Raw genomic sequence first — 23,037 nt, forward strand, 5'->3', positions numbered from 1 at the left:
AGAAATAGTAGAAGTTCTGACACACTTTTCCTTCTTGCCTCTCTTACTTGCCATCTGCCTTCCATTCAGTTGTGGGAAAACTGTAGCGTAAGATACTACAGCTTCTAGTATCTCTACCATAGGGTGTGTCTAGACTACAGAGTTTTGTCGACAAAAGTGGACTTTTGTCGACAAAACTATACCTACCAAAACTACACTACCGCTGAGTTCTGTCGACATAACGTCGACAGAACTCAGCAGTTTTGTCGACGCTGGTAAACCTCATTTTACGAGGCATAACACCTTCTGTCGACAGAGTTCTGTCGACAGAAGGTGTTATTGCATGTAGGGTTGTGTCTAGACTACAGGGTTTTGTCGACAAAGCAGCTTGCTTTGTCGACATAACTGAATGTAGTCTAGATGCTCTTTGTCGACAGAAGTTTTGTCGACAGTATCTGTCGACAAAACCCTGTAGTCTAGACGTACCCATAGTGAGCTGGAGGACAGGAGAAGTAGGAATAGCCGCGGGGATGGATGACATACCCAAGCATGTGACACAGTATGCCCCCAATGAGATGTGCAAAGGCAATAACCAGAGCACAAGTGTCTGGTGTGTCAAGCCCCCACCCCAGTGGAGAGTCTAAAGAGTTGTTAGCAAAAGGTAGACACACATCCTGGAATGGAGAGAAAGAACGGGAAACACTTATTTACCTATGAAGCCTGGGCAAAAGTTCATCATACAACGGTGATTGTGGGGGGTGTGCATGTGTGTGTGTGTGTGTGTCAGAGAGGGTTAGATTTGTTTAGTAGCATTCATTGTTGTCTTTGAGAGATGTGAGGGAAAGTCGATTCACCATACAGCTGTCAGCACACTGGCCACAGGCAGAGAACAAGGACAGTCCCACACAAAGCTGTACATAACAGCCACAACTCAGCTGTATCAGTATGACAATTTGGACAGGGGAAAAGGACAAGAGTAGTAGCAAGAAGATCAAGCTGAGGCAGATAGTAAATAGCCAGCTTCGACCCTATGCTCAGATTTGTCAACAGTGGGCCACTGGGGTTTGCACAGCATAGAATTTTCAGCTGTTACCTTTTAGCTAAACACTTAAGTAAGTATTTCTCCTTTCAATTCATTGCTGTTCCTTGTACTAACCCACACCCGACTCCCTTGTTTGCCTTTGGGTTTGCTAGACTGGAGTCATCTGCAGAATGCAGCAGAGCTATGATACTAGGAGAGATGCTTGCTCAACACTAGGCGGGGCTGTTTTAGTAACGTAGGAATGGACATACTAGAATTGAGAAGTGATTTATCTACTCTAGTACCAGTCTCTTGAGAGTGGTCAGTATTAGATGCTTCATCTCAGAGCCTATGCAAATCTTTTATTCAAATCTTATTAATTCAGGATTTTAGAATAATAAATAGAAATAATAGTAGAAATAAACAAACATGAATTTATAAGTAAAAGCAGCACTTTGACTTTTCATATTCATCAGCATGAAAAATTGCCATTGTCCCACAATTCTGCGAAGTCTAAATACCAGAATGCAGCTCCCTTCCTGTGAAACATTGCACAATGTGGTGCTATTCCCTCCCCCTCCCTGCTCAGAAAATGTCACAGTTTCTTCCAGATCTGTTCCCCACACAACTCTGCCAGTACATCATCATTTCTAAGCTACTATTCTAGTTCCAATTCTCTTGCTCAATGATTGATAAACATACCAAAGTGTGGTGAGTTCCTAAGGTGCACAGATTAAGTTAGGAAGCAATGTACCGAATCTTCAAGGAAAGCATATTTCCTCTGATGTGCTCAGAGATCAGACCTTCTGCAAGATTCTGACGTGCTGGAAGAGCAGGATATCTATAAAATTTTAATATCCTGCTTCTTGAAAAGAATGGAAAGCAGAGGAGATTGAGATACAAGTTACTGGAACACATATACCCCATGAATGTTAATCATCCAACCACCAGAGTTAACTTACACATCAGTGATCACATTTTATTGTGTGTGTGTATACTATGTGTAAATTAAACACATTTGGATAGACAGATAGGGGAGGAGGATTTCTTATTATTCTATATTTCCTAAAATTTTAGGAATAACTTTTACTGTAAAAGTCAACAGCCTCAAATTTCAAACAAACCTATAAATGGGGTAGAAGGCCATCTAATTACCTTAAGTTTCCTAGAAGGCAAGTGCATCACACAGTTTGCCCCTCTGAATACATCTGCCCTGAACTTTGGAAATATGACAAAACTTGAGAGCTTTTGCTGCTCGTTATGCATACTTCTGATCAAGAAAAAAACAAATTATAACTGTGGAGGTATATGTTGCTAGCAGGGGCAGCTTGTGAGCCTAGGCAGACTAGGCAGTTGCCTAGGGCACTGCCAGCCCGGCTGCCTGATGATGACATCACGGATATTGATGGCTGTACAGGCGGGGGCACTGATCGCATCTTCTGCCTGGGGTGCCAGCTGCTGCAGCTGGCCTCGGGCCACTCCTGCCTGCTAGAGCAACAATGAAGATGTTCACAGACTCCTCCTATGCTGTAACAAGGTGATTCGATAGAACTATGATGTCCAACAGGCTAGCCACTAATCTGTGGCTATTTGACCGGATGAGTGTAGGCTAATTCACTGTAATGACTACTGCTTCAGAACTGGTGGGATACACTGTTACGCTGATTATTTTCAGGAATAACGGCATTGCACAAAAGGGTTTTCTTGTGCAAGAAGGGGCAGTGTAGACAGCTCCTTCTTGCGCAAGAGCCTCGTCCGCAAAAATGGCAGCTCATTAGATATGCAAATAAGGTTCAGCGATATTCCATGCTTAGCCTCATTTGCATAGCTCTGGTGCAAGATCGCATCAGTGTAGACATAGCCCTAGTGTGGTTACTGAGCAATGCAAATGGCACCTAGACCACAGCAACGGTTAAGATCAAGAGACCTCTACAGCATGGCCTGGGAGCCAGCTGGCTTTTAGCTCAGAGAGTAGAGGCTCCCACACTCAGCTCCAGAGGTCCGAATTCAAATCCGTCTGATGGCGGTTACACTAGCACCAGCCTTCATAGGGGCCTCCAAGCATTTCTATAATAAAAAACATAAGTAATGGTCTAGAACCTTGAATTTAGAGATATATTGCTTATTTACAAAGCCTCTCAGATAGCAGAGTAGCAAGCACACTAGAGATGTTTTAATAGACACAACTATGCTATCATTTATCATGTAAAATTGTCAATTTTCTTTCTGGATCTGGGAATTCTTTATTTGGCTAATTTTAGTAAATTATTCAACTGTTCACTCCCAAAATGTAGAGGAAATTGGGGAAACTAAGTTTGTTTAGCTCTTTGAATGTACACAGTACTATAGAATATGCAGAAATAAAAACAGGCCTAGCTTCAGAGAGATAACAGAATCTTACAATCATGTACTAGAGACACTGGTTTATTGGGTATAATTTCCTTGGGAGGAGCTTCACTACAAATTTATAAAGCAAACCCTCAACAGATTGCTTTATTTAATTAATAAAATTAATTACCTAAATTTTGTAAATTCTCCTGGTCTTCTTTTCCAAGTGCAGTTCTGTATTTTTGTCACTATTTGAAGGTAATAATCTTCAGAATACCTAAAAAAAGTATTAGAAACTAGAATATATACAATGTGTATTTAGAGACGGTTATAAACACAACATTTCTAAAACATTCAATACTATGTATTAATAACATGTTAAATCAAATAAACCCCTTTGTGAATTTCCATGACCATTTTACATCTATATATTGTAATACTGCCATCCTGATTTAAAGTATTGTGGCCATCTTCTTTCATTTCTTTAATATACTATTGAACTTCTATTCTCAGAATTTTTCAATACAGCTACAAGTTTTGAACTTGCATATTTGAGGTTCAGTGGATCAATCAAAACAATCATTTTACTGATCAAAATGCACAAAATGATCAAGAGTCCAAATTAATATCTAAATCTCCATATTATGCCAGAAAACCTCTTTTGTCTTATAATCAATACTTTAAACTTTAATATTTTGAGACATAGCTGTTGCAAACTAAGAAGTAGAACTTGTAATTCATCTCTTACTCATTTATTTACTTCATGGTTTCTTCCAAGAAGATAAATTTTACCATCCAAGACTATCAATATTTAAAAATGAAAGTTTGTTTGTAAAAACAACTCAGTTAAAAAAAATCAAATCTGCATTGTATAAAACACAGAAATCTACACTACCAGGACAAATGGAACCAGAGCTTTTTCGTAATGTAAGGAATCTTTTACAGAACATTTTATCAAAAGAAAAGATAAATTTCTGTTATGGATTCTCTGCTAGTCCAGATTACTCTTGTGCTTTTATGTACCTGGAATGTAATGGAGGTGTGTGTATTTATTCCCTACAAACAAATCTGATTTATGGTTTTATGGGGAGTGTTTTTAATGTAATTACTAATTTTACATGACTTGTATCTTCAGAAAACCTGTGCCCAGTATTTGTTTAGTAGAAATGATTATTTTTAGAACAACAGAGGGCAGTGCCATAGTTTTTATATGTTTCTGAAAATTGCATCTTTCCTTTTATTTACTTGAAGAATAATCAGAAGTTGCTTAGTATGGCATATTAACTTTCTGGTCAGGTTTGGCAGATTTCTAATTACTACCCATTTGCAAATGGAAAAAGAAAATGCAATCAACTAGGACCCAATCCAAAGATCCACTGAGGTTTGACTTCATTAGATAAGGTCTTCAAATGTACATATTGTGGCACACATGGTCTTGAAATACACATTTAAGTGTAATGAAACATGATATCAGGTTTACCAGAGCCCCAGCTTATTAACAACATCTGAGGAAGCCAATCATTATTACATAGCTGATTTTAGGAAATGATCAGTTGCATAAAAAGTACTGCAATCATACCTAATGATATATTATGTTGCTTATAAAGTAATAAAAAGATAAATGTTTGTGTGGAAACTCTGTATTCTAGCTTTTGGTTTTGGTTTTGTTTTTAGTGATGAAATCTATCAATAAATAACTTTATTTAGGAGACTGTGACCTAAGGAGAAATTGTATATTAAGGAAAACACTACAAATATGACAGAAAAAATTACTTTGAGCAACATTACTGTGTAGGGAGAAACCTGTGAGATTCTGAAAGCAAATTCTTGCCCCAGGATACCCATTAGATGAAGATCACAGTCTTCAGTGAAAAAAAAGAGAACTTATTGTCAACTTGGGAAGAAATATCCTGGACTGACAATATGTAAGAGCTTCAGAGAGACATTAGGCATGATGAGAAAAATCAGAGTGGTCGTCACAATGCCAGTTCTAGCACCTACTGAAGGGCTTAACAAAGGACTGGGAAGGAACTCCTGGGTACAAAGTCCAGCACTCTGCTGTTGCAGACAACCCTGTCCTATAAATCCATTTGTATTGTGTCATTTTAACACCCCCCCCCATGTGCATTAGCTGTCTGTATAAAATGGCAAACACTTCTTAACTGTATCTTATGTGTTTTTATACAGAAAAACACACCCTGCAACGTGCACTCTGGCTGTGTTACTACTTCCTTCTGCTGGATGGGATCCGCCCTGCTCCAATATGTATAATCTCACCCTCTACTGGATGATTTACAGAAGGAATACAAGGTAAATGGAGACCTGTTGTTAAGAACCCCATCCCGTAGGTGCAGTTTAGTAGACTTTGTATCTACATATGCAGCCATAGATTGCTACAGCTTTCCTTTGCCAACTACCAGTACTGTACCATCACTAAAATGTTGGTCAGATTCATAGATGCCCGCAGGGCAGGACCTAAAGAAACCTACGTTGTCACGATGCAGACATAATTTTGCCTGCATTGTTTTTCATGCTTTGTTTTCAGTTGCAAAAGCCTCTCTGAAAACAGGCAATATTCAAATAGCTTGATTGGTTGGTTGTTTTTTTGCTTGTCTTTTTTTAAAGACTAAACATGAAGCTCTTGGATTTTCTATTGCTGGTTTTATAGCCTGGAAAAATTTGCCGTCAGTCAGAAAGCCTATCTGAGCATTACGTGTTAAAGTGGCCACAAGGACTCGATCCTCAAATGGAGGGAATCCAAGATGGCAATAAAGGTTTCATTTCACATCTCTGACATGATCTGCACAGTTCTGTGGTTAAGAGTTGGCACAGGATATATTACCCCCTGAAGCGTCAGAGAATCGACAGCACATAGCCAATGATGCCAAAAGGGTAAGTATTTGGCTACAATGGTGGGACCACCTTGAGGAAGTTGGGCTGTGACACAATGTGGAGAGGACTATAAGTATTGCATTTAGGACAGTGAATCACACTTCCCTATCCTGGTCTGGAGGGACTATCGCCTACATCCCAACCTCAGCAACAACATGCCACCCTTGTGCTAAGTGAACCCTCCGCACTAGCCAAGAGATTTTTCTCCCTAGGGTGTCTCTCATTTATGTACACAGGGCCCAAAAGGGCTTCCAGAACCAGAACAGCCAGGATGCAATGTCTATTAATATCCATGGGATGTTGGCAGTTTTCTGCTCTGGTATGATAGCAGCAGAGATACAGGCAGGAGTGGGTGATGAGAGGCTATAGGGAGAGTCAGGGAGAAGTTAGGGAAGGGAGACAGAAGTAGGGCTGTTCTTACCCATAAGCAGAATATGCAACTGTGTAGGGCACCCACAAATCTGAGATACCACAGGGTCTTAATATCTACCCATCAGACTCTTCCTATCCTTGTTCTAAGGCACTGCTTCCTCTGGAAAGGATCTAGATCCACGGTGTCCAACCAATTCTGAAGCAGTAGCCAGTATAGTGGCTACTGCTATAGCAAATTAGCCACACTCAACCAGCCAAAATAGCCACATGTGGCTAGTGGCTAGCATGTTGGACACCACGGATCTAGATAACATAAAAGTGGAAAAGCCTGCCAGACCTATTAGCAGAACATTGAACCTGTGAAAGAGCCACTCAAGTGGTAATAAAGCCATTTAACAGGCATTTGCTAACCCCAGGAATATACTGTCATTTTCTGAATATACTGTGTACTAGGGATGTTAAATATCAGTTAATTGAATAGTCGATTAACCTCATGAATTCTTATCAGTTAATCGGCTAGAGCAAGTGCACTCCAGCCCTACTCCCAAGGAATCCCCTGCCACTCCGCACTGCTGCCTCTGATACAGAGGTAGCAGCATGGGGTGCCAGCTAGGAGCTGGTCTGAAACGAGAGCCGGTTTAAAAACCAGCTTCCCTCACAGACCAGCTGCCAGTTGCCCTGAACTGCTGCCTCTGATACAGAGGCAGTAGCATAGGGTGGCAGCAGCCCCTGTCCGGGGCAGGAAGGGCTAAGCTCCCAGATCCTGCGTGAGCCAGAACTGAGCAGAGCTACCTGCCCACCTGGCTCCTAATACACTTTAAATGCAGAGTCGCAGTGGGGGTAGGTCCTACACCTGGCATGAGCCAGGACTGAGCTGGGCTGCTGGCCAGCCTGCTAAAAAATTTAATTGAAGGGGCAGGGGGAAATGGATGTAGTCTATAGTATTAAACTATAATCTTTTGCTTATTGATTAATTGACTCCACTTTTACATCCCTACTGTATACCTTATTTTTAAAGCAATTTTGAAACTATTTCATTAATACATTGCTGAAGATTATAAATCCAGACCTCTAAAAATCGTCATCCTTCCCCGGGGCTGCTGTCAGGCATAGGGACACTAGTTTAACTGTGTAGGGCCCCATAAATCCTAAGGACAAGCCTGGACAGAAGTAAACCCCACTTATAACACATTGAAGCTATGTCCCTACTTTCCAGCAGGCCCGTTCTTTTGGCAAGAATGCTAATGAGAGGCTGTGAAAACTTGTGGGAAAGAAATACAAAAAGAGAAGAAGCTGAGGGAAATGCAAGACAAGGGAAGGCTGCCTCATGCATTTCGATATTACAAAGCTGCCAAAAGAACCATCATTTTTTTAAACCTAAGGAAGTGCCGTCTGGGCTTGCTCTAGAATAAAGATGGAAATCTGCAAGCGAACCCAGCTCCTCGGGCTATTCATCGCCACCAAGGCATGCTTGGTATAATAATACGTAAATAGCGTTTTTTATTTTCAAAGTCTTTGGGCCAATATTAAACTAGCTAATTTATCCTGGTATCCATCAGCTCAGGGGGTTGAAGTGTCCTATACATTGCTGAAGGCAATCTGGAATGGCAGGACAATCACTGGTTACACATACTCCTTGCCAATCAGAGGTAGATTCAAAGGGCACCCAGCTATGGAAATTGAGTTGCAGAATTTACAGAGCCATGTAGTTTCCTGTTCCACAAACCCAGCTCCCCCTTTTATTATCTGCCACCCCCAATCTACCCCGTTCTTCTCTCCTCAGCCACAGTGATAAAATAGAGGGGAGGAGACATTCTTCCAAGCTTTGTCTATAAATAAAGCCCCAAAAACTTGAAATGCTGAAAGAAGTCACCAGGTTGTCCAGACCTTTGTCATTCAATCATCCCTCTTTTTTTTCCTGAGGCTACATCAACACTGCTTATTTCAGAATAAATGTACAATTTCAGAAGATATCTTCCAAAACAGCTTATTTTGAAATATCACATCTACACACCAAATGCGCATTGAAATGGCAAATAGCGCATCCACACTGATTGGATGCTAACTCACATTTAAGGCCACCCAGAACCATTTCAGGCAGGGCATCAGGCCAGCAGTTAGCCTCAAGCAGTGGCCACACGAATTATCTGAGGCTCTTGCTTAAAAGAAACCCCTTATACAGCTGTGTCTCAGGCTTTTTTCCTTTGCCTACCTCCTCAAGGGACAGCAACGCCTTTTCTTCTGCCTGCTGTGGTTGCCCTTGTCACAGCTTGCCAGCCATGGAGATGGATCTACCTCTGGGCAGTCTATGGCTATTGCAGCTTCTGCTGCAACTCATACAGCAGTTTCTGCAGACTGCAGCCCAGGCCTTACAGGAACCCAAACCCCAGCTTCTCTGGGAGACCCTCCTTGGATCTCTGCGGGCATGGTTCATGCAGCTGGATCCCGCCCACCCTTCCCTTCATACCGTGCACTGCCAGTGCAGACTGGTGGGACCGAGTCGTCATGGAACCCTGACCACTGGGCATCTCTGTTCATCAACCTGGGGATACATCTCAACGGTCCTGAAGGCCACCATGGACCACCAGGGCCAGTTCACCGACATCTATGTCAGGTGGCTGGGGAAGGCACCCGACGCCTGTGTCTTCCACAATTTGAGCATCTTCCAGAAGCAGCAAGCCTGAACTTTTTTCTCCCCAAATGCACCACGAGGGTCAAGGATGTGGACATGCCCATCTGCATGCTGGGGGATGCAGCCTAATCTCTTGTGCCTGGGCTCATGAAGCCATACGCCAGCCACCTCAACCACTCTTGGGAATGCTACGATGCCAGGATCAGCAGGGCCCGTAAGCTGCTGGAAGGTGCCTTCCAGCATTTGAAGGCGCGGTTCAGATGCCTCATCACCTGGCGGTACCTTGGGGGGTGCAACATGGTGGCTGCATCATGTGTGCTCCACAATATTTTTGAGCATAAGGGTGAGGCATTTCTGCCAGGAATGCGGCAGAGACTGACTGCATGGGCAGGGCCTTTGAGCAGCCATGCATGACTGCCATCCGGCAGGCCCATCAGGGGGCCACGCACATCCAGGAGGCCCTGAGAGTTACTCATAGGGGCCCCAGTGACACTCTCCCCAGGGCCTCCCCACTGGGGACTGTGCATCTCCCCTCACTGCCTTTCCTCCAACAACCCTCCCACCCCTTCCCTGCTGAGACAATAAAAAAAAGTTTGTTTTGGAAAAGATAAAAACAGTTTCTTTTTATTTGGGGTCAAAATAACTGGGAAGGGACTGGGGAAAGAACCTGGGAGAGGGGAGGAGGGATGGGCATGAGGAGTGAGGAGAGACTCAGGGATGGGGCTGGGAGTGGTAATGATCACACCACCCAGGATGCAAAGGCCATGGGAAAGGGTGGGTGTCAGGGGAGAAGCAGGAGGAGCCAGGAGCAGGAACAGGAGCCACAGTGAGAGCAGGAGCAGGCATCATGCTGGCAACGAGGGACTGCACGGCCATGCACATGGTGCAACCCTGCTCCAGCAGCTCCCACCCGGTGTCTCGCCATAGCTGGATGTCATCCTGGAGCCTGCGGTCGATGGTCTGCTCCAGGGATCGGAATACTGCGAGGTGCTCCCTCTGGAAGAAGCCCGTGGGTCTCTGGTGCCTGCGGGTCCCTTGGGTTTGGGAGCTTGTTCTGAGTGGTGTCGACCACCCCACTTCTTGCAGCTGGTCCGGCTATGGAGAATGAAAAGAGAGGGGTCATCTGTGAGCAGAGCACAACAGTTCTCAGCTCTGGCAAAGGCAATGTTCTTGGAGAAAGGCCACGTGTACTCCAGACAGTGGGCCCATTCCTACAGGGACCTTGATGACCCCAGGGGTGGGGGAAGGGGAAGAAGAGAGGAGCCTCTTCATCCCTACATCCCAGGGACAAGCAGGCATGTGAAGGTTCCAGCCACACTGGGAGCTTGTGGGCAGGAGGGGGGCCTCAGGGAGGCTGGGCTTCCCTCCATGCCACACGTATTGGTGGCGTCCCCAGGGAGAGGACTTGTATCCCTAACTGCTTCAGGGCAAGGGGGAAGGGTGCGGGGGGAGGGAGGTGTGCAAGAGCAGCAGATGCTTCTGCACCTCGCTGCACTGTCCCTGGGAGTAGATGCAGCCCCAAGAGCATGGGAATGCCCATATGCCAGACTGCTGAGAGAGAGTGTGTGTACTCTATGTCCCCAGCCTCCTCCTAGAGGTGGCTGGTGGAGGGAGGGTGTCCCACCCTGGGGTCCATGAGTATGGCAGGCCTCTCCAGACACCCTGTGGCCAATTACACAAAGATCCTCTGGTGCAGCCTCCTGGTGCTGTATGGCCAGAAGCAATGCAGCACGTGCTCCCACATGCACAGGCTGCGGTCCAGGGTATTGTGCAGCAAGGGCTGAGCGAGGAGTGGCCAGCTACCACTTGCTACTCACCGCCTCCACCCCTTGCATGAAGGGAAGGTGATGGCACTCACATGACATTCCTTTCTCAGCCTCGGACACGTCCACAGCGAGGGGTACTGTCTCCAGGGTCAGGAGGGTGATTGTGCTGGCTTTGTCCGGCTCCTCCTCCACCTCCTCCTCTTCTCTATCCCCCGTGAGGTTGACGAAGGGCATTTCGAGCCCCAAGTCCATAACCAGGAGGGGTGAAGGGATTTGGCCCACCCCCCCAGGACGTGGTCCAGATCCTTGAAGTAAGGGAAGGTGTAGGGTTCTGCCCCAAAGCAGGATCTGCCCTCCCTGGCCCTGGCATATGCCTGGCAGAGCTCTTTAACCTTCATCTGCACCTGGGTGCAGATAGATCCTTTGTTGGCCAGGATCTCAGCCACCTGGCCATAGATGTCTGCATTGCTGGGTGTGGTGCAGAGATCCTGGAGGTTCGCCTCCTCTCCCCAGACCTCAGTGAGGTTCAGGATCTCTGCACCAGACCAGGAAGGCGCATGCCTCTTGGCCCTGGACAGATTCCTGGGAGTTGTCTCATGGTTCCCTGGGAGCAGTGGAGGACTGGGTGGGAGCAACAAAGTCACTTATTTTGTCAAATTGAGGCAGTGACAGATGCAGGGTGGCTCAGGGCTGTCAGGGCCTCCTGCTTGCTACAAGCCTTTTCTCCTGAGGCTGCAGCTTTAAGGGCTCCAGGGGAGGGGGGCAGGTCGGGAATATAGAGTTTGGCTGAGTGTGGACAGAGCAGCCAGCACCTTAGGAAGGGCAGGAGGCTGCTTATTTTAAAATAACTGCAGCTGCCCTGTCTACACAGCCCCTATTTCAAAATAACTATTTTGGAACACGTGTTATTCCTCACAGAATGAGGTTTACAGATTTTGGAATAAGCTGCCCAATATTTTGTTATTATTTCAAAATAAGACTATTGCTGTGTAGACGCTCGCATAGTTATTTTGGAATAATAGCCATTATTCTGAAATAACTTTGTTGTGTAGACATACCTTGAGGCTACGTCTAGACTGGCATGATTTTCCGCAAATGCTTTTAAATGGAAAAGTTTACCATTAAAAGCATTTGGGGAAAAGAGTGTCTAGATTGGCACAGACGCTTTTCCGCAAAAGCACTTTTTGCGGAAAAGCGTCCATGCCAATCTAGATGTGCTTTTGCGCAAAAAAAGCCTCCATCGCCATTTTCGCGATCCGGGCTTTTTTGTGCAAAAAAAATCTGAGCTGTCTATACTGGCCCTTTTGCGCAAAAGTTTTTGCCCAAACAGGAGCAGCATAGTATTTCCACAAGAAGCACTGATTTCTTAGGTTTCAGAGTGAACACACATGTGGTGAGTAATAAGGTCTACTTATAGCAGTCTTGGTGCTATCGTGTTCTGACGACTGCAGGCAGGGCCTAATGACACTGTATTGGTTTACATCCAACTGACTTTCTGAAGAAAACATTCAATCGTTAGGGTTAGTGACCAGACACTATGAACAGAAGAAGATTCTGAAGCATGTAGACAGGCAGAAAAAAAAAAAAAATCTCCAGAAAGAATACTTGCTAGGTCAACTGCATCTATTTAACCAGGGCTTTGCCACTCTCCCTTCTGATTACCAGCTAGAAGAGGAGGCAGTACTGACGCTACAGTGCTTCTCCATCCACCAAGGGGTGAAGAGACGTGGCATACCAGTGGGAAGAAACAGAAAGGAGTGCAATTTGGAGGAGAACAACAACAAATAAGGAGTAGTGACTAAAGAGTCGAGAGAGTCAGTGCAGCAACAGGAATGGGTTCGCTTTTCCCTCCATTTCACTAAGTGCAGGGGACTGGAACAACGAAAAAGAAGGGTAGAGGAAAGGCTGAACAAACAGAGAAAACCCTAAAATTTAAGATAGATAGGAGATAAAAGGTACAACCAGAAGAAGGGAAAGAAGTCTTGCAGGAGTGTTAGAAGGAAAAAAAACCCCAACACACATAAAATTTAGAAGAAGCCATTTTATAAAGAATTAAAAGAGATTAAAAAACTGGAAAAAGCAGCGTCAAAGTTTGGACAAGGAGAGTGTGGGGCAGAGAAAAAAAAGTTTTAAAACTGATTGGTTGCCTGGCCTTTGTGCAAAGATTAATCATTTATTATTATTTTATCTAATTTACATATTCATATCATTTGTCCCCCATGTACAAATAAGAGGCCATGGCCATGATCTTGCAGATATTTAAGTGTGTGCTTTCATAGTATGAGAAGTGGAGAGCTGGGATATGCATATTAAATAGACTACTTCTCCATTTCCTGCATAGAGAGAGGCAGAGGGGGCCAGGAACCTGAGCCAAGTTGATGTCAGAGTCTATATTCTGCCTACAGTGTCTACACTAGAAAATATATAGATTTTTTTCCTGCACTGCTGCAATTTCACCTGTGACAGCCCATAATGAAAGCTGTAATGTAGAGGAGTTGCTTGTGTTTTCACCATCATTTCTGTCTATGCAATGGAACAACAGATCTCCCGCAGGCAATATTTCAGTCACTAAGAGACAATTTCGTTTTTATACTAGGTCATTTCTAGACCTTTTCTGAAGAAAATCTACTTATTGTGGATTTGTACATTGCTTAGTAAGAATGTGAACTAATCAGAAAGGAAATTCTGAAGAAAAAATGTGCTTCTCAGAGTATCGAGTTTTTTTTAAAAAGGCCCTAGATTGAAGAAATAGAAGTCTCCCTTATCATTCTCAGCTGTTGAATGAGCAGCTTTCTTGCTCTAAATTAAAGAAAACAACAATTGTATATCAAGAATAAAACCAGTGAATGCTAAAGAAACAAAAAAAACTCAGCCAAATACTAGTTGCACATTTTCAGTTCGCTCTTTTATGGTTTTGCATTAATGTCAATGGGAATTATGTGCAAAAGGTGAGCAGATGCTTTAGTCTTCTATTTAAAACAAACATAGCAGAAAGAAAACTAGACACCTACCTTTTCTTCTTGATAGATGAAGACCAAATATTGTCCTGCATTTCCTTACATTTTGAAGCCTGTTCAAGTTGGTAAATTGCATTTTTGTGAGTTGTTCTGTTGAAAAAAAAAAAAAAAAAAAAATAGATGAAAACTTTCAGAAAAGACAGAAAGCATTCTTACCAACCCCACAGCTAATTTGCTTTGACAATGAGATTAATAACTGCCACAGATTCTGGAAAAACATTATCAGTGGAGTCTGAATAATTTCTATTGTGCAGTATCTCTGAAGGGGAGATTGTTGTTCTCTCCAGCAACGTATTTGATTTAACATAATATCAGTTCATATTATCAATTGCCTTGTGCCAATTCCAATGTAAATCAAAAATGAAATAAAGAAAGGAAATTGGAAGCAACTTCAACATTACATTTTGAAGATATATTAAAATATTTTAACAATAAAATATTTAGCAGAGAGTGGTTTTCCAAATCTGTTGCTAAAAAATGCAATATTTAGGAACAGTCTACACTCCAAAGAAAAATTGGATGACTGGGAGGGGGGGGGGGGGAGACTAAGTAATTGGATGTGAAAATGTTCACTTGTAGGTTACTAGTTTTAATCTAATGACCCAAGATTAGTATTTCCCCTCATATTTTCCTTTGATTTAGATGATGTATTAATAATATTTAGTCACCATAAAGAGCTGTTATCTTTGCCACTATCCAACCTCTCCCCCCCCTCCAATTCTAAGTATGTCTCCTGCTCTCATGTTCTTGTTTGAAGATAGACTCATTGGTACAGCTACACCAGTGGTTACCAATACCAGTAGATCTTGGGGCCTCTGACAGGTGATCCTGACTGGTTTGGCCAGGAAGCTAGCAAGCGCTGGTACTTCAGTTGACCCTTCACCCACTGTCATGCTGCTCCTGCCCTCTGCCTTAGAGCTGTCCTCCTGGGAACCTGCTGTGCAGGCTGTGGGAGGAAAGAGAGGGGGGTGGTGATGTCAGCGTTTCCCTCCTCCCCCCAGTTCTGTACCCTATCTCCACACAGAGAGAAGGGGGACGAAGGGAGCCTAACCTGCCATGACTGGAGCAAATTTCTCTGTGGTAATTGCTGCTCCTGGAAGTGGCTGGCATGTCCCTGCAGCTCCTGAGAAAGGCGGAGCGGGGCAGGGGAGGGGGGGAAGGTGTCTCCACATGGTGTCCTTACCTGCAGAGACCACTCCTGCAGTTCCCATTGATCAATAACGAGGAACCGTGGCCAGTAGAAGCTATGGGCTCAGTTCCTGTAGATGAGAGGCAGTACATAGAGCCATTGCTGTACATGCCAGATGCTTTCAGGAGTGGTGCAGGGCCAGGGCAGAAGCAAGCCTGCCTTAACTCCACCATCCAGAAGCCATCTCAGTTAAGTGGTGCCTTGCCAGAGCCTGCTTCCAGAAACCTGGCCTAGCTCTGAACCTGCTCCTGAGCAGAACCTCCTGTCCCAGACATGAGCCCCCCTGCATCCAAAAACTCATTCCCAGAGCTTGCACCTTGAATCCCCTCCTGGATCCTAATCCCCTGCCCTGGGCTAAGCCCACAGCCCCTCCCACACTCTGAACCCTTTGGCCCAAGATCAGAGCCTGCATCCCAACCCCCTACTCCAGCCAGGTGAAAGTGAATGAGGTTCAGGGAGGAAGGAGGATGGAGTGAGCAGGGTGAGGCCTTGGAGAAGAGGTGGAGCAGGGGCAGGGATTCAGAAGGGGTAGGAAGGAAGTGGGGCAAGGGTATTTAAGATCTACTTCAAACCCACATTGGACTTAAATTGAAAAAGTGATCTTGTGGTTTAAAAGGTTGGAGACCACTGTGCTACACTGTGTTTTAAACACCCACTGCAATGAATCCCAGATATAGAGGCTGGAATTATGGGTGCAGGGGATACAGTACTACCAGGGTTGCCAGATGGCTGAAAGAAAAATACTGAACACCGCCCCCCCCAAAAAAAAAACACTGGGAAAAAATTTTGTTGCAGGGAAAAAAAAAGGGGGGGGGGGGAGGGGTATTGAGCAAAAAACAAAAACAAACAAAAAACAAACAAAAAAAACCCTCTGAGAACCTGAATCACTGCTAGGGGTTACCAGGTAATTTTTTTTTTTAAATAAACACACAACCCGGACACACTTTGGGTGGGGGGGGGGGGGGGGGAGAACCAGCCTGGCTGGGAAGGGGGAGGCCTGGAAACAGCTAATGGAGGGGGTGGGGAAGATGGGGGGGGGACCAATGGGAAGCAGGGCTGGTCGTGGCAGGGGGGCAGGTGGATCAGGACTGGCCGCGGGACATCGGGGGAGGGGAGGACCAGCCGGAAGGGAGTGGGGCTGGCCAGGAGGAAGGGGTAACGGGAAGCAGAGCTGGTGGGGCCAGGGAGAAGTGCAGTGGTGCTGGCCGGGAGAGACAAGGAAGAGGAACAGGCCAGTGGGAAGCAGAGCTGGGGGGGGAGCGGGGTACAGGGGAGCTGGCCAGGGAAGACCAGGAGGGAAAGTGGGGGAGAACCGGCTGGCCGGGAAAGGGCGGGGGGGGGGGGGAGGGGGGAGAGGGCGACCAAATTGGCTGGCAGGGAGTGGGACTGACTTGGGCACTTGCTGCCTGTCCCGCGCAGGCTCCCGGTGACGCATGAGTGAGGAGGAGGCTTCCCCTCCTCCTCACACTCAACCAATTGAGGGCTTCTGGCAGCAATCGTGGCCCCGCCTCCCAGCTGGGACTCTCTGCCCCCGCCAGGCTTCCTTCTGGTGTGCAGCCGGAAAAAAATCAGAAAATACCAGACATTGCACATGTCCGGTATTTTCTGATTTTTTTTACCGGATAGAGCATGCAAATAACAGACTGTCCAGAACAATACCGGACACCTGGCAACCCTAAGTACTACCCCTGAGTTTGAAGTGGTTTCCAGCATATGCAGGGTTTATGCTTTTGGTCAGTGGCTTTCAGCACCCTTATTATAAAATTTATTCCAGCACAGCCTGGGCCTTCAGATGTGAACTCATGCAATGGCACTAAAGCCAGCTATGTTGACATTTGGACTCAGGTTCTGGAAAAAACAAACAAACCCCAAAACATGCCCAAGCTTCAAAGCCCAAGGTCCAGCCCATGCCTGGATGTCTACATAAGCTGTTCTTTGTCCTGTAGTATTATCCTGAGTCTGTAGGCCTGGGCTCTGAAACAGACTGTCATGAGTTTTCAGACACAGTATACATGTACCCTTTAAGAACAATGTCTTCCACTTAAAAAACAGATACCTGAGGCAACATCCTGACTTCAGGCTTCTTTCGGAAGAAGCTTTTCACTGCCAAAGCACATTGAAAAAGCAATCGGCTTTTTCGAAAGATAGCGTCCACACTGAATGGATGCTATCTTACATGTAAGTTGTGATTACTATGGATGGAGTGGTCACCAGGGAACCTGTGCTTTTTCCTCTTCTTTCAAAAGAACTTCCTCTGCCCCGTCCACATACACATTTTTCTGAAAGAGCTCTTTTGGAAAAAGGCTTCTTCCTCGTAGAAATAGGTTTGCCAATGTCAGAAAACCCTCCCTGTTCTTTTGATTTGTTGTCAAAATAACACGGTTGCAGTGTGGACGTAAGTGAAGATTTTTCAGGAAAACGGCTGTTTTCCCAAAAGAAACTCTGTAGCATAGGCATAGCCAGAGTGAATTTATCAGACAATATCCTCCTGTCTTACCCATCTCTTGAAACATTTTTCCTACCTCTGACATGAGATTTTTTTTGTTCGTTTGTTTCATTGATCTTAATTCCTCATTCTCCACTCAGACGCTCCCCTCTCTCTTCATGGATTCAGCAGAATCCCACCAATATGTTCATATATTCAATGGACTCACTTTGGCTACAAAAGCCTGTTAACTTAAACACACTTAAAAAAAAAAGTCTGACTGTAAATTCATTACCTGGCATTCTGGACCCTAAATTATATATGTTTAGTGTCATTGAATGGAATCGGAGGCCTAAGTGAAGATATTCCTATCCCAGCATAGAAAACCAGCCTAAACACAAATGACTCTTCAAAAGAGTTATCTTCTGCCATGGGGCAGGCCAAGACCTCTCTCAATAAGCAACTGGAAAGAGAAAGTATTCTCCTCACCTACTGATATTGCATGAATTAATTATATGAATATCCTTTTCAACAGACAGAGTGAGAGCCAAATGTTTAGTTGGTGTAAATCAGCATCTCTGGCCCTTTGAGTGCAGTTTGTTTACCTCTACATCAAAACTCACTGTGCAAGAGAGAATCTTTACTTTAGAGACTATGTAGCGCTGATACTCAGAACATACTTGCACATATTGATTTTTATGTTAGTGCTTCTTTAGGAAGAGCGGCAAACAAATGTAAGGGCAGCAGGTTTTCAGGGCACTGAACACAGTACAGCATGTATACAAGTGGTAATAAATATTCTGTCTATACAATTTAAACACACAGCTTTACCTTATCTTGATCTGAGTGGGTTTAAACACATTTTAGGAATAAATAGGGGTCCCTTTGTCCTGTCCCTCAGGCAAACTCTGCACACACACGCATAAGCAATTTTCGTTAGCCCAGATTTCTGGATGTAGACATTTTTCACAACACAACCACCATGACACCGCAAAAAAAAAAAAAAAAAAAAAAAAGTCAAATACTCTGGCCTTCGCTTTTGTTTCTGTTGCTCCAGCTACTGCTGTGATTGCTAAACATTTATTCTTATACTACAGCAGGTCAAAGCACAAATGAGAACACAGGTTAAGATTAATTATATAAAAATCATCTTGGAGAGAAATAATATTATCAGCCACATGCATGCCACTAATGCAAACACTCCTGGCTTATAACCAAAAATATGGGACTGGAGGGAAAAGTGAAAAGGAACGGTGAAAAGGACAGACAGATCTTTGAATATTCAGTACAACCTTGCAATTCATCCATGTGCTGGGATGTCAATGACAAAACATGAAAGAAAACAGTCAGAAATATTAGAACACTTACAGCATATGGGGTGTGGGGGAAGCTGCTTCTCCAGAAAGAATGAAGGGGAGCACGTTACAACTGGGAGATATATTTCCCAGCTTCACTAGACACACACAAGCTAGCTCTACTCAAGGTAGTGCACTAAAATTAGTAGTGTGGCCATGGCAGCACAGGCAGCAGCTCAGACTTGTCACTCAAGTAGATACTCAGGGGGTCAGGCACAGTTGTACTCAGGCAGGCTAGCCAACGCCGCCATCCATGTACACTGCTATTTAGCATATTAGATAGATCAAAGTAGCTCATTCAAAGCTAATGCAGGTTTGTCTACCTGAGCAGGAAATTATATGCCCAGCTGCGGCATAGACTTGCCCCAAGTTGTTACTCTACCTCTGTAAGGGAGCACTTTTTAAGCAGACATATATCATTTGTATGCATAGGCATGCCAAGCACGCTCCACAGTAGCCTCAGAGTTCAAAATATGCTAAAAGTGATTTCTAAATCCAGTAAACAGAAATACACACATGATCCAACAGCAGCTGTTCCTTTATACAGCTGATTTTATACATTGGGCCCATCCTCATTACTCACCGAGAGTTGTTTTTTAGTGATATACAAAAGTCAATGGCACTAATCTATTGTCCTTTGCATTAGTTGGTTTCCATGCAAAGTAAGACTGGTTCAAAGTCAGAGTTACAGAGCCAGCTGATACACTGCCATCGCCTGGTACTCAAAGGCTTGTTTGAACAGGCTTTCAATATGCACTGCTGTCCTGCTAGATTTCCTGTTCAGAAGAGTCACCCTCTTCCAGGAAGAGCCAGTCAGAAAGCTAATCAGACATGGCACCATTTCAAGTAGACTGACCATCAGAGGCACATCCCATCATAACGTTAACACACCACCATGCAAGATGTGATGTTCTTCCAGGGAGTGAACTTCAGGTCTATACACAGAACCACAAAAGGTCTGAGCGCTATATAGTTTCAACCTCTGTGGCCTTTGCGCTAAGACTCTGCAAAGGCCACAGACTTATGCTTGGGTGAAGAGCCACCCCCACAAAACCAATTTCAGCACTGCATCATTTCCTGGTGCTAGTGTATTGTATGAAGCTCACTGGCCCCAGCAAAAGCTTTTTGACTAAGCCAGTGGCTTGCTTTCAGTTTAATCACACCTGGACCAAATGAAAGAAATTTCCTCTAAAATGACAGAATGAGGTTTTACTTTTAGCCATATAATCTACACTCACACTAAGGCACCAAAGATACCTCTTCTGCAGGTATTTTTTTCATAAACCATGATTTCAAAGTTCATGGGCTCTACAAAACTTAAAAACAATGGAAGTCTAAAGGGCCCAAAGGCAATTTGCTTGTATAGCAGTGACTCTGCTTGTCATGGAATACCTAAAAATTACTCCTGTTTTACCAGAGATACCTTAAATAGTGATGGAACAAGAAGGTTTAGACTGGAATAACTAAGGTTTTCAAGTGGTATTACAAGTTTCTTTTGCACTAACCAAAGATATGCAGATTTCTGAATTGAACAATTTAATCAGCCAAGTTAATATCTCATGGTGTAACAAATATCTAAACATTGTTTGGCCAAGTGAATAAATATCTCTGGCAAACATTTAGAACTGTGCAAAAACAACTTTTCTGATGAACTGGAAACTAGGCAACAATCAAGTTGGTTTTATCCAGGACTAGGGCCAAGTTTCACAAACTTTTCAACTAAAACTATGGTTTAGGAAAGAAACTATGAAATATCTAAAGGTTTTAAACTTAACCACAAGACACTTCAGAATTTCAGCTGAGGTGAGCTTCCCATAGAGAAAGCACCTATGGGGAAAGTTAGTGAGTGCAGAGCATACATTAGAGTTGATTTCTCCCACTGCTCCCTTCCCTTGTGCCTATCAATTCCTCCCAGCACTTCTAGAGCACTGCAAACAGCTGATTCACAACATTCAAGTTCCAGAAGGTAGGGGGAAGAAGCAGGGTGGAGTAGAGCCTCCTGCAGAAAGATGTGGGGGGGCAAGGCCTGAAGTACTGAGGAGAGGTTAGCATGCCCAGCAAAATGAGAAGTCTGCACTTATGTTTCAAACCTTATATCAAATCTCAAAGACAAATTCAATCAGCATAAAACAATTTATATAGTCACATCATTTTTCCTAGAGCTTTCAGACCAAATTCTTTATCCCTGGTGTAGTGTCAAGAACTTGACCCTACGTATTTTAAATTATAAACCCATTAGAAGATTAGCATTACATATGCTGTATTTTTAGTGGTTTGCTCATCCACATCTCATTCACAGAAGAGAGACAAAATTTCTCTGGTTTGCTGATGAGCATGTAATGTGCCATTTTATAAAGTATCTTACTTTTAAAAAAAAGAAAACTAAACAAACCAAACACATCTACAGCTAGGCCAGTAACCCTGTCAAAGGAGAAAAGTAGGTTGGCTTAGCATGATTTGATCTTCACAAAGCTATAGTTGTTATTTATCATCTTATTAGTTTCTAAGTGCTTAAAAACTGACTGTTTAATCATTTTTCCAGTGTCTTTACAAATATCAAAGTCAGACTGACTAGTTTATAATTCCCCAGGACTTTTGTTCCCCTTGGGGGGGAAAAAAGAAAAAGAGATACTACACTTGGCCTTCTTTAGTCCTTTGGGACATGACCCCATCCTCCAGGGCTCCTTGAAGTTAATCACTAATGGCTCGGTGATTGCTTCAGATATTCTCTTAATTACCTTAAGATGAATTTCATCAGGCACTGCTCATGTGACTATAACTTATCAACATATTCTTAAATCTCTTCTTTTTCTGTTCTGGCAAAAAAAAGAGGTTTACAGGATCTTTTGAAAAAGGCTTTTCTTTTCAAAAGAACTGCATCTAGACCACGGTTTCACTTTCAAGATAGCGTTTTTTTAAAAGAATGCCATGACACAATTATGTAAATGAAGTGTGGGAAATTCAAATCCCGGCTTCATTTGCAATGTCGATATGTCTAATTTACATCCCTCTTTCGAAAGAGGGATGTAGTTTAAACATACCCTAAGGGTGGCTGTGAACAAAAAGGTGAGAATACCTAAAATGGAAAATTACTTATTTGTAATGAGAAAGCCATTCCCATTTCTGGTTCAGACCCATTCTGATGGTGACTTTCAAGTCTGTAACTGTGTCCAGGAAGGTATTCTTCCACAGGTTTTTGTATGTTACTATTCTTGATGTTGGATTTGTGTTCATATAGTCTGTTGCACAGACACAGTCCATCTTGTCCAATGTGCATGGCAGAGGATCATTGCTGTCACATGATGGCAAATATCACATTAATAGATGTGCAAGGAATGAGCCTCTTATGGTATGGCTGATGTAGTTAGGTCCTATGATGGTATCACTGGGTAAATGTGTGGACGCAGTTGATAACAGGGTTTGTTGAAGGACTGGTTCCTGGGTTAGTATTTCTGTTGGGTGTGTGGTTGTTGCTCTTAACATATGTATATAGCCTCTTTGTACTGCCTTTTATATCCTTGCTAGGTATAACACATTTTGTGTCTTAGCACTTCTGTTTTACTCCCTACGTGGTTGTGCTATTCTTTTGACCTTGTCCTTAGCAATCCATCCATGTTTCCACTCTTTGTAGGATTCCCTTTGTATTTTCACATCATTGAAGAGTTCCTGATGGAGTCATATTGGCCTCTTACCATTCTTCCTGTCTCTCCTTTGTATCAGGATAGTTTGCTCTTGTGCCTTTAATATTGCCTCTAAGAAACTATAAACTCTTGAAATCCTTTATTTCTTCATTTTCTTCTTATGGCAGCTTACCCAGCACTTCTGAGTCTGCTTTTTTGAAATCTATTTTCCTTATTCTGCTGCTCTTACTCCTTCCATTCCTTAGAATAATGAAATCTATCATTTCATGGTCAGTTTCAAACAAGTTGTCTTCTGCCTTCAGATTCACAAACAATTCTTCCCTTTTGGACAAAAATAAGTCTAAACTGGCTGCCTTGGTGATTACTTCTTCTGGGTACTGAAACAGAAGCTGTCCCCAGTACATTAACTCCAAGAACTTA

The 23,037-nt window shown here is 43.7% G+C and overlaps 1 protein-coding gene across 3 annotated transcripts in view; it reads right to left on the reverse strand.

Annotated features, from left to right (window-relative positions):
- Nucleotides 1–23,037, reverse strand: part of ST8SIA6 (ST8 alpha-N-acetyl-neuraminide alpha-2,8-sialyltransferase 6) — a 56,436-nt gene that overhangs the window by 27,667 nt on the left and 5,732 nt on the right. The window contains exons 1-3 of one of the 3 annotated variants that reach the window (XM_075922463.1): nucleotides 14,002–14,054; nucleotides 3,519–3,605; nucleotides 1,703–3,067 (exon numbers count right to left, since the gene is read on the reverse strand). Coding sequence is in view for 2 of the 3 variants with exons in the window: in XM_006119495.4 (XP_006119557.1) it covers nucleotides 3,519–3,605; nucleotides 14,002–14,097 (183 nt within the window). In the remaining variant the exon portion in view is untranslated. Of the gene's footprint in view, nucleotides 1–1,702; nucleotides 3,068–3,518; nucleotides 3,606–14,001; nucleotides 14,098–23,037 lie in introns of those variants that run through there. The other 2 variants (XM_006119495.4, XM_014571733.3) reach the window with 2 other exon arrangements.

Source organism: Pelodiscus sinensis, chromosome 2 (genome assembly GCF_049634645.1).
Source record: "Pelodiscus sinensis isolate JC-2024 chromosome 2, ASM4963464v1, whole genome shotgun sequence".
Lineage (NCBI taxonomy): Eukaryota > Metazoa > Chordata > Testudines > Trionychidae > Pelodiscus > Pelodiscus sinensis.